This window comes from Mandrillus leucophaeus, unplaced genomic scaffold (assembly GCF_000951045.1).
Source record: "Mandrillus leucophaeus isolate KB7577 unplaced genomic scaffold, Mleu.le_1.0 Scaffold444, whole genome shotgun sequence".
Lineage (NCBI taxonomy): Eukaryota > Metazoa > Chordata > Mammalia > Primates > Cercopithecidae > Mandrillus > Mandrillus leucophaeus.
The window spans coordinates 105,076-117,111 of NW_012104743.1; the positions used below are offsets into that span (position 1 = coordinate 105,076).

The window sequence follows — 12,036 nt, forward strand, 5'->3', positions numbered from 1 at the left end:
CACAGCAAACTTCCTAGTAAAAATAGAGAATTGATTGTAAACCAGAACATGTAGAAGTGAAAGAGACCTTGGGCAGATTTCCTAAAAAAAACTGCCAAGGAAACTGAGACCAAGAAAATTGCCCAAAGTGACTCAGGTGATTAATGGTAGTGCTAGATCTGCTTGGTCTTGTGTTTACTTTTGCCTTTAAATATTTTAAAGGACACTGATTACCATTTATCTGGAACGGATCTCAAAGCCTTGCAAGGAGGCAGGGGGGCTTACTTAGGGAAGACTTCCTTTCTCCCATAGATTTAACTCCTTTGTAAGTACAATTCATTTGTTATGTGCATATATGACTATATTTGGAAAGAAGTAGTATTTATGGTGCTGAAGAGATTCAGCATCATAACAAGATGATCAAGAAATATCAAGTTATGCCAAACACTGGGGCCACTCCCTACACTGAAATGTTTCCAATTGCTTCCAAATTCTGTGATAAAAATCAAGGACTCAAAAGTCAAGAAACAGATCCACTGTTTCTGAAATGTGTTTTGTCAACTCTCTTTGCGCCCTGTGGGCCAGTCTCAGGGCTGGATTTTCTTATCTATGAAATGGGACCAATGACCTCAACTCAGATTTACTTGGGTGTTCTCAGGCATGCATCAAAGGCACACTGCTGAAGTTCTTAGCACATAAATACCACTATGTAATTGTGAGTCTGTAAAATAGTTAAGAATAGGCAATAATAGAATAGTTAATAAATATGAGTACTGCAATATTCTTTTTATATGATTGTCTTTTAAGTCATCAAATTTCTGAACATCTTCTGAAACTGAAGGAATAGAAAAGGGAATTTAGTATAAAATGCTATCATAATAATATGGTAACTGTGGGCATATCTATAGACATTCATACTGCCAACGGTTAGTGGCATAAATTCTTATCTTTTGCTTAAGGAATACATACATTTTTTCCTACAATAGTGAATGCAGGACAGATTTCACTAGAATGAAATTGGATGGCATCAAGTCTATTTAATGTAACACTTTGTTAAACAGAATATTTCCCCCAAACCCAGAGCACCTAAAAGTTTAATTCAGGAGACTTTGGAAATGGGAGGAGGAGAGAGGAGGATTAAGAATGAAAAATACTTTAGTGGGAAGTGAACTTTTAAAAATTATTTTTAAAGAATCAAGGCCCCAACTTCTTGAGTACTTCAGGCAATGGATCACAGGTTTTTGTTAGTTTTACTGGAGGAGAAACAAAGTAAATAACAGTTCTGAGGCTGAGCGAAAGCTATCGGGAATACCCATCTCACTCCTCAAAGTGGGGGCGCATTTTATGAATAATTTCAGCCGGCTACCATACCTTCCTGCAAAACATGGACAAGATGTAAATTAAAAAGTGGCAGAGGTGTGGCATATTGCAAAACTTTAAAGGAGTCATCAGTCCTTCAGTCAGATCCCCCTGCAGAAAGGTTGGCGCTGCCGTTGGAACTGACCTTAGAGCTCTGGAGAGGACTCCTTGGGGGTGAACAGCCGGGTTCTGGGACCCAGCAAGGTCAGGGGGCGTCTCCATCCCAGCTACTCTTTATCCCTCGCACTTTGGAAAGCCCGAAGAGGATTCGCCCGGAGTTAGGCGAGCTGTTGGCTGGTCAACGTTCTTTAGGACCTCAGGGAAACCGGGGCGTTTCTGGCTTTAGGACCCAGGAACTCCAAGGCAGCCTAGACTTAGATGCCTTGGACCACAGCACCACCTACTTATAGAAGCATCCCGAGCCTCAGCCAGTCTGCATCTCCATCGGAAAGTGCGCTAGCCACATCCCTTCGGATCACTTCGTCCTCCCGGGAGCGTTCTGCCTTCTACAGCTCGGAAAGAACGAAATCTTAGCTGTGAAGTGAGCGTGGAGAAAGCGCAGGAAGCGACACAATTGGTTAGGGACGTAGAGAGTGAGAGCCGGCGCACCCCTAGCCCGGGGACAGCGCTCGCGGGCGGGGACGGAGCATCCCAGTGGCTGCACCCGCTGCTCCACGCTTCTGCCCGGCGCCGCCAACACCGTGGCGGCCGCTGGAATCCCGGAGCTGCCAGGCGCTCCCGGCCGGTCTCGGCAAACTTTTCCCCAGCCCACGTGCTAACCAAGCGGCTCGCTTCCCGAGCCCGGCATGGAGCACCGCGCCTAGGGAGGCCGCGCCGCCCGAGACGTGCGCACGGTAGGCAACCCACCCCAAGGCAGCCGCAGCCGCGGCGCTTGGGTACCCTGCCGTGGACTCCAAATGGCCTAAGAGCGTTCTTTTAGCCCTGTACTCTCAGTGTCTTTGGAGCTCTTTCCTTTCCTCGTGAGCGCCCGCACAACGCCCTATGCCCCCAGGTTGGAGCTTAGGGCTCGGCAGAGGTTGCTAATTCACTGATTGTAATCACCTTCCTCTCCAACTCGTCCGCAGCTGCCTGCTCTGGATTAAGCCGCTCCGCGGCTCGTGCTAGGCAGTGGGTTCGCTTCTTCCTTCCCTCTCTTCTTTAAATTGGGACGCGCGAAGGCGCAGCTGCCTCTCCGGGGCTCTCTCCATCCCCCACACACCCTGTTTTCGCTTCCCTCATCTCTCAGGTTCGTGGCGGAGAGATGCTGATCGCGCTGAACTGACCGGTGCGGCCCGGGGGTGAGTGGCGAGTCTCCCTCTGAGTCCTCCCCAGCAGCGCGGCCGGCGCCGGCTCTTTGGGCTAGCCCTCCAGTTCCTAGACTTTGAGAGGCGTCTCTCCCCCGCCCGACCGTCCAGATGCAGTTTCGTCTTTTCTCCTTTGCCCTCATCATTCTGAACTGCATGGATTACAGCCACTGCCAAGGCAACCGATGGAGACGCAGTAAGCGAGGTGGGTCTCTCTCTGCCAAAGGTGTGTGGGCTTCAGGGGTGGCTTGTGACGGTGCTCACTCACGCCCTGGCTCCAGGGACTCAGATGGGCAGGGCTGTGCTCTCCACCCCAGCTTTTGCGGGTCCCCACTCCCCACCTTTAGGACCCTGGAGCTCTACAGAACACTCCGTGTTTCTGTACCCTGGAGGCGCAGGGAGCCGGAGCGAGACGCGCTGGGAGCTGGGCGAGCTGGGCGCCACTCGGGCGCTCAGGGCCCAGTCGTGCGGTCCGCACTCATGTTCGCTGCCCCACCTCCTCACCTGAACTTGTCTCTTTAGAACGTATTTCTTATTTGGCATGCTTTTTTTTTTTTTTTTTTTTTTTGGTCGTTGTTCTCTCTGTCCTCTTAACCATCTTCCCTGTAGCCCATTTGTTTTACCTTCCCCATCCACGTGCGCCCCAAACCCGGTCTCAGATCTCTTTGGACTTGACCTAGCACAGTGTGTGTGTGTGTGGTGTGTGGGTGTGCCCACGCGTGTGTCTGTATTCCGGAGCTTGGGGAGGGGTACCAAGTCGAGGGGGAGGACCTCCATTTCCAGAAAAAGGCAAACAGATCTTTTTTCTGGAACCTGCGACGAGATGGGAACTTTCTGAATTGAGCAGCAATTCCCGCGCTGGTTTTCTGGGGAGTCCTCGCTTGCAGAGGTTTGTTTTTAAAACAGGCCCCACTTTGCTCTCTCCATTTGCTTTGCAAAAGCAGCTACACCGGTGGAGGCTTCTGTTCTCAATGAAATTCACTTGCGGCTTTTTAACTGCTCCCTTCCTCTCCATCACTTGTGCGTAGCGGAGAAGGCGGTGGAAGCCTCCAGAAAGGTTTCTGGGAACTCGCTTTCCTGCAGATTTAGTGCATATTTCTGTCTCGGAGTCTGCTGGAGATGCAACTAATCCAAGTGCATTTTAGAAGAAGGGCGGCTAAACACGATTCAATTTTCTGGGGGAATTTAAACATAAACCACCCAGCACATGCACATCGAATTACCCGCGCAGGAAAGGTACGCAGCAGCCGCTTCCCAGGGACATGGTGAGAGCTGTCTATTTTCATCCGGCACTTTGCCACTTTGGACTTTTGCGCAATTAGAATTTGTCGCCGGGTTCATGAATCTTGACTTTCTCTTCTTCTCCAAAATGTAAACGTCTCACTGGACCTGTGACGTGATTTGTTTATAACTCATTGTATGTAAACTCCGGTCCTGCATCCAGATTTTAGGGAGGACTTTCCGAACCTTAGTTTTTTGATGGCTTTTTAGGACATTGTTAAGCTGTTCTCACCTAGGGGTAGAGCTAGAGATTGGCCCACCTGAGCGCAGAGCTCCAAATCACTGACGGTGTGCGACTTCTGTAGTCCCTGCGCTTCAACTGTCTCTGTATCTGCGGCTGGTAAGGATAAACCCTCTCCAACTTCTCTCCCTCCCTGTCCCCCGATTTCTGACTTTTGGAAATTGTTTATTTTCAGAAATTATTCTACTTAAAAATACTAGAAATTGCTTCCCAGAGGCCATGAGAGTTTGATATTGATACTTGCCTTGAAAAAGCCCCTTTTCATCTCCTCTCTCCTCCTCTCCTAACTGATTCCTTTCTCAATCTCAGTACTTTCTTTCGAGTATTCGGCAGAGCCAGCAATTTTTGATTACACTATGGTCAAAAGTGTTTGGAGAGGCTTTTCCTCTTTTTATAAGTCAAAGCTGCAGTCTACTTAGAAAAACTGAAGTGCTTGAAGTCTGCAAAATATAGAAATATCTAAAATCCTTTGCCCAGATCCTTATTAGATGACTTACTAATTCAGTGATAGCTTTCTGATCCACACTGCCTGTCCCATTGTGGTTGAGTGGGGAAGAACTAAGCATATTGTTTTAGTAGAACTTAATGCAGAGATGCTGTTTGGTGGAAAAGGACATTACAGCACTCCTGCGGCCAGAAGGGATACTGCATGCCTTCTCTGCAGTGCCATCTCTAAGAATCTTCCTATGCCTTCTAAGGTATCTGAAGCAGAACCTATTTATCTCAAATAGCAGAATCTTTTGTAACGATTACCATCCACATGCCAAAGCACTGACATTCTAACTCTAAACTGTGCAGTAGTAGCTTGTGCCAAATCAACCTTTCGATTTAATAAAATTCAAATGCTTTCAAGAACGTGTAAATTGGTAAGGGTGTAAAAAAACTATCAAAGTTTTTTTTTTTTTTTTCTTCTTCTTCTCAACAGATGTCCCTTTACAAATCCCAAGTTTCTGGTTAAAATAACTGTGGTCCTTAAAAGTGACCACACTATCTGTACCAACAAAGGGTGTACTGTGTTTTTAATTAAAAGTGGAACTACTTAAAGGGCTGGCCAGACAGTGTAGGGTGATAGTAGCTTTTCTGCTTTGCAAGGAAGCTTAAGGATTGCATTGTGAGAGTATTGAAATGAATAGAGATCTAACTCAAGTTGTGTGAATTGTCCCTCTTCACAAACTTAAGCTGGTTTTAATTGATCTCATGTCCACTGATTGATCCTACACCAATTGTTGTGCATACCAAACAATTGGCTTTCCCCAAAAAGATTGATTTCAATTAGTTCCTCAGTGAATGCTTGACTACTAGCCAAATCATGTCAGCAGTGACAGTTGACATGTTAGGGCCTATGTGGTACCAACATTTCCCTTTTTCCCCTTTGTTTTGGATAGTGTCAGTTAAGTATTATTTTCCAGGAAGAAAAGTAATTGGTATTTTTTCAAAAAGGTGTTGTAGCTTGGAAGATTAGTTATTTTCTTGGCTTTTGTGCTACAAGGTAGGTGGCAGTGGTACCAGGATTGGTTAGGCTTACCCCTGGGACCTGATTCTTTTTTTTTTTTTTTCCATATTCCATCTGCAAATAATCAAACCTTCAGTGTGGAGCATTCTCCGAACTCCTTTGGCATTATGTTTAGTCTGCGCTATGATCTCACATGCTCCATAATATCATTTTCTTAATGAAATAAAATTCTTGGCAGAGATTAGATAATTTAGTCAGTTAAAATCAATTGCATCCAGTTTGGAATAGAGAGCAAATATATCATTTAACGGTATATTTTATTTCAGAATATAGCCAGAAGATTGAGAAAATAGAATTTTGACCTTCTCTACTTTTGGACAAAACTTCAAATGGGGGAGATCATCACGAACAATAACACTACCCACCTACTATATTTTCTTCCCCTTATTTTGAAAAATTATAAAAATGCATTTGATAGTCACTAATGGGGCCTGGTTGCAATAATTTTTAAAAGTTAGACACAAACACAATACAATACTGACAATGAATATCTTTTAGAGAGGGGGAGACACATGCCAACATTTTGTAAAGCTTATTGACAACCCTTATTTTCCTCTCCATGTAACATATTAAGATTTGTCTCCCTGACTCCCCCTTCAAAATAATCATGATTGGCTATTGTTAACCCCTACTGTCTATCTTGGTCTGGAGACCACTTATGATTGATTTATATGGTAAGTGGAGTTATTTGATTACTTTCACTTTTTGGAATGGTCGTAAGCCACATTTCAGGCTGAATTACTGAAAGGTGGATAGACAAATCATAACTTTATTGTGGTTTCCTGGAATTTCTCAAGCATGGCATGTAATGACTTAATCTTATATCTCCCTCATTCTATTTTTATACCTTGTGATATTTTAACCAGGGATTTATGAAAACTTCTTGATAAAATTCTCAATGCAGCAAGGTTTCTAAATGTATAATTCATGTTTCTGGTGGTCTGATGGCAGGGGGCGTGCTATGACAGGTGTTTCCTGCTGTAGCCTTTTCCACATTGAATCCTCAGCTTCTCCTTCCTCTGATAACTCCTCATTTCACAAAATTAGACTTAGCTTCTTCCATAAAAAGGAAGAGTTTATCACAAATAGTGTGGCATGTTTCTGGTAATTGAGGCTGGAAAAAGTAAACATTTTCTCTTAAACGTTATAGAGCTAAATTAATTTATGTTTGTGTTCTTAAAAATTTATTGACGAGACTGGAAGATTTTTTTTTACAAGTACTTCTTAAATAGTTTATTTTTCCTGATATTCTTTCAAAATACAAAATGACACATGGAACATACTAACCTACAGTTAAATGAAAAAGTTTCAAAACACATTTTGTATGCTCGCTTACTTTAAGTTTCAAAGTATTTCAGAAAAGCTGATGTGATGTTTAACTTTGCAAAATAAACATGTTCTTTCTTTTCTTTTCTCTATTTTGATTGGCTGCTTTGTCTTCTGACATAACTGCATAATTTTTTAAGGCAGGGTCTTACTAGTACAGAGAGGTCAGAAAGTTGCTGTGCTCAAACTAACACCTTATTTTGCCACAGAAATTTGGAAGTGATTCAGAATAGGTGACATTCCCCTAGGCCCTGGGCTTTCTTTATTTGCTTTTAAAATCCAGCTTGGGTAGAATCCAATATTCACAGAAATCACAAGTTGGAAATGACACTTCTAGTTCCTTAATGCAAAGCCACCTCTTGATTTATTTAGAGACAAACTGGCCAGTTTGTGGAATATCCAGCGTAGTTCTTTCCTTCCAACTTACTGACTGCGTTTAAACTATTTCTTTTGGAAATACGTATCCTTATCCATCCCAAGTGCAGGAAATAGGGGACAGACAGATTTTATTTGATATAAGCTTGATAACTATGATATAAAGGAGGTGATAGACTTTGGGATGACAAAGTTTTAAAATTTCAGTATTTAAGATACCATGAAGCTTATTTTTTCTCCATTAACTGCAGCAATCAAGGGCTGATCAGGTGAAGACAGTGTTGTATATCTATATTTATACATTTTCATGTGTTCATCCAGAATAAGTAGAAAACATGCTAATTAATACTAAAGTGTGTACATAATGTATATTACACATATTAGGGAAGGTATATATGCATACCTGTATATATGGGTGTGTATGTAGGGAAAGCGACGAGGATGGTATAATTATGGAGGATCGGGATTTCAGAACTAAAAGATTTTTCACTCATTTTTTTCTAGTCCTTTTCATCTTTCTCTTTGACAAGATGAAAAGATGGGAGTGGGTGGGAAAGGGGGTGGCAGGGAGAGAATGAGAATAAGATTGGGTAAGGATAGTGTTTTTACTCTTTCCAAAGCCCACCTTCCACCTGTTCTTACCTCTAGGACCCTTCTGTGTCAGTCACCCTTATTTCAAGCATGCTGCTGTTCCTCTAATCCCCAAATTCCTTATTTCCTCCCTCTTCACACTGCTTTCCAATTTCTTCTGCTTTCCTTCACTTCTTCTATTCCCTTCTCTGGCTTGATAATCCTGTTTCATTCACTCTTCAATCTGTTACTATTTGGCTTCTACCATCACCCTTTTAATAAAAAGATTTTCTTTTCTTTAAAGATATTTTTATGCCTTCACAGAAATTAACAAAAAAGAAAAATATTAAAAGTTTATAAACGTTAGACTTATTTTTAGAGTGCTTTTAGGTTCACAGTGAAATAGAGTGGAAGGTACAGAGATTTTAGAAAGGGGTTTCTTAATGGCCAGTCATACTCACCTCATTTCCAAGTCCAGCATTGGTACAGTCCTCTGGGACTTGTTCCTATGGTGATATCTTATCACCTCTTTCCTTTGGCCAGTGACACTACACTAGTCTCATTGAGAATGTAGACTAGTGTTTCTTCACCTTTATTCATTTCCTTGGGGAATTTTACCCATCCCTGTTTCTTGAATTTTCATTTCTACATAAAGTCCTTTAATTCTAGGCTCAGTTTTTCTTTTCTTTTTCTTTTTTAGCTTCAGATTATCCTACACTCAGGTCTCCCAACTACTGCCAATATGGATAGATATTCCATGCATGCTCAAACTTGACAATTCACTTCCTCTTTTGTGTCCCCTCCCAAATGTGTTCCTCTGCTTGTATTCTTTATTTTTATCCATGGAGTTCTGGGTGCCCAGACTGGGAGCCTTGCTATAGTCTTTGACTTTTCTGTTGCCTCTTTATCATTTTATTCTTGCCTAAACTATATCGGATTAGTGAGCTTATATCCATCTCATCCTTTCCATTCCCAAAGGTGTTTCCTAGCTCAGGCCCTTATGGACTCCTCATCCTCCAGCATCTACTTCAGTCCACTTACGATGCTCCATCCCTTACAATGCTGCCACATTCCATTTTTCTCCACCACAGATCGGATCATGTTACTTCTCTGCTAATAAACCCCAAACCTCCCAGACCTCCATATTGATTGCAGAATAAACACCAGCCTCTTCTGTAGCAGTCATCGTTTCCCACCATCTGACCACAGCCTGCTTTCAACCTTCCACCACCTTGAAAGCACACTTCACTTAAGCTATCCCAGATTACTTCATTTCTAGGCATGCCATGTGTTTTTAAGCTCTTGCGCTGTTGAGCATGTGTGTGGCGTGGCGCCCACCTAAAATGCCACTGCTTCTGTGAAGCCTTCCTAGAATTTTCTGCCTTCCTTTCTAAAGCCAAAATAAATTATTCCCTCATAGTTTCTTAGCTTTCTGGGCTACTCTTACAGGACTCTTATTTTTCCTTTTTTTCTGGTTATCTTGCCTTATGTGTCATATTTTAAGCTTCTCTTAGGCAGAACTACGGTACATTTATCTTTGTACTCCTCAAGCTAGACCTTTTAGAGTGCTTTCTCCACAAAATGTAGTGGAACAAAACGTCATTGTATATGAGATTTTTGTTTGCCCTTAAAATTATTTTGGTGACTTAATGAGAAATGGTGTTTTGTTTTGTTTTGTTTTGTTTTTGTTTTTTTTTTAAATCGAAGTTGTTTGCACATAGTTGAAGTTGGAATGATTAAATATTATGGGTATTCTCATCATTTATAATTCTTTATAATTTAAATAAAAATTAAAAAAAAACTGAGGTATAAAAGCATCGCCAGCCAAGTACTCATTCTGAAGTCTCTTCTGATTATTTCAGAATTTCTCAGAGTACACTAGTGTCTGTATACTTGTTTGTTATTTGAATGATGGAGTATTCCAAGTGACAGGTGATTTGTGGGTAGGGTAGAGAAAACTGGTGGTGGTGGGGTAACACTTTTTTTTTTTGAGACAGAATTTAGCTCTTGTCACCCAGGCTGGAGTGCACTGTTGCGATCTTGACTCACTGAATCTCCGCCTCCTGGGTCCAAGTGATTCTCCTGACTCAGCTTCCCAAGTAGCTGGGATTATAGATACTTGATACCATGCCCGGCTAATTTTTGTATTTTTAGTAGAGATGGGATTTTGCCATGTTAGCCAGGCTGGTCTTGAACTCCTGACCTCAGGCGATCCTCCCGCCTTGGCCTCCCAAAGTGGTGGGATTACAGGTGTGAGCCACTGTGCCCAGCTGGTAACCCATATTTTAAAAAATACTTATTTTATAGAAAAGGGCAATAAAGGATTTTTATCCCCAGTTTGACCATATGAACGAATAATAATTTAGGAGAAAATAAAAGAAAGTGGTGTTTGCCTTCTAAAAAGATACTCATGTTAATAATATAAGTTAATACAGGAAAAATTTTATCCTAGTTATATTTATGATTTTAGTATAATATAGCTACATGCACATACCCATGAGACACACAGATGTGTGTGTATTTTAGAACAAGTTCTGTAAATATGAAGAGACCACGTAGTTCTGTGTAGTGCCTTCCAGGAGAACACTGACATTTTAGTGTCCTTTGAATGAAGTGGGACCTGTTTGACTTATACAGAAGGTGAGCTGCTTACAGAACTGTGTAGTTTTAAAACTAAAAGTTAAGAGAATAGAGCTAGAATTCAACTTTCCTGAATTCACTGAGTTTTCCTGTACATGGTATGTTTCAACATAAACATTAATTCAAAGAAAAGAAATTCCCTTTGAACCCATTCAAAAGTTCTTCAGACCACAGACTTTTATTGAGCCCCAGAACTTCCTACAACTCATAATTATGCTAATGAAGTAATGAATATTAAATAACTGAAGGCTGAGGGGTGGAGTAATTGATGGGTAGAACCATAAGTATATTTTAGTAAAATTTTGCATACTTGCATTGGTAATTTTTAAAATTATTTTTGAATATGAATTATAGAAACATTTCTAGCATTGTAGTAGCCAGAACAAATGTGTGTGTGCATGTGTGTACTTGCCTGTACATGTGTTCATGTATGTGTGTATTGGTGTGTATGTGTATTTTGTGTTTAACACACATGTTACAATAAGGGTTAGAGCAAAGGTATTAAATATTTCTTATTTTTACTCTAAAATGTAGAGAAAGTGATTATAGGTAGCCTTTCTCATCTAGTCATTTGGAGAAAACCTTCTACAATTTACTTAAAACTTTTTCAATTTTCATCTCTTGCTGAAAGATATTAAGAGCACTTATAAAAAAGAAGTTATCCAGTTCAGCACATTTGTTTTGAGAAGGGTTTCTTAACTTGGGGTCCAGAGGCAGGGCTAGGGTTTTTGCAAGCTTTCTGAAATTAGAAGCTTTCTGATTTCTGTTGCTTTTTGTGGCGTAGAAGGACAATATAGAGCTTTCACTAAAGTCTCAAAGAAGTCCAAGTTTCACCTCTTTCCTTCAATAGGTTAAGCAGCATTGGCTTAAAAAATAGGAGGTGGACCTTCCAAATTAGCATGATGCCAAATGACTGCTTCAAAGTGATATAGATACTTGTTTTCTAAAAATTTATTTTCCTTGTGTGAGTTTTCAGCCATTTGCTATGTTTATATTTGACAATATGAAACCAGATTGGAAGCACTATCTCAAGATTTATTTCAGTAAATAATTACTTGGCAAGTAATTCCTTACTCAAAGACAATAGTTGTTAAATTCTCTCCATCCCACTAAAGAGTTTATAAAAGTACAACATAAATATACAGTATAGGGGTTTTGTTAAAACTTCTCATGTGATCTAACTTTTATCTCATTAAGGAAACAGTTAATATATAGTTTTAGAAATAGCTGTTGTAGCTTTCCAGCTGGTGACATGCAGTGCTGGCATTGATCTGACTTGAGGCATCATGCTGCCAGTTCATAGAATGGCCAGAACTGGGGCTTAGCACTCTTCAATTCTGGCCAAGGGGGCTCCTGCTAGATCTTTGTTTCTGTGTCAGCACATTTTAGAATTTTTGTGTCATGATGGCCTTAGTCTCTCTCCTATTGCTGGATACAATTGCCAACTA

At 41.2% G+C, this 12,036-nt stretch overlaps 1 protein-coding gene across 2 annotated transcripts in view; it reads left to right on the forward strand.

Moving 5' to 3' along the window:
• The first annotated feature begins 1,703 nt into the window (after positions 1–1,703).
• RSPO2 (R-spondin 2) overlaps positions 1,704–12,036 on the forward strand; it is a 173,026-nt gene continuing 162,693 nt past the window's right edge. The window contains exons 1-2 of one of the 2 annotated variants that reach the window (XM_011994167.1): positions 1,704–2,192; positions 2,585–2,847. In XM_011994167.1, the coding sequence (XP_011849557.1) occupies positions 2,754–2,847 (94 nt within the window). In that variant the 5' untranslated portion in view covers positions 1,704–2,192; positions 2,585–2,753. Of the gene's footprint in view, positions 2,467–2,584; positions 2,848–12,036 lie in introns of both variants that reach the window. The other variant, XM_011994168.1, reaches the window with a different exon arrangement.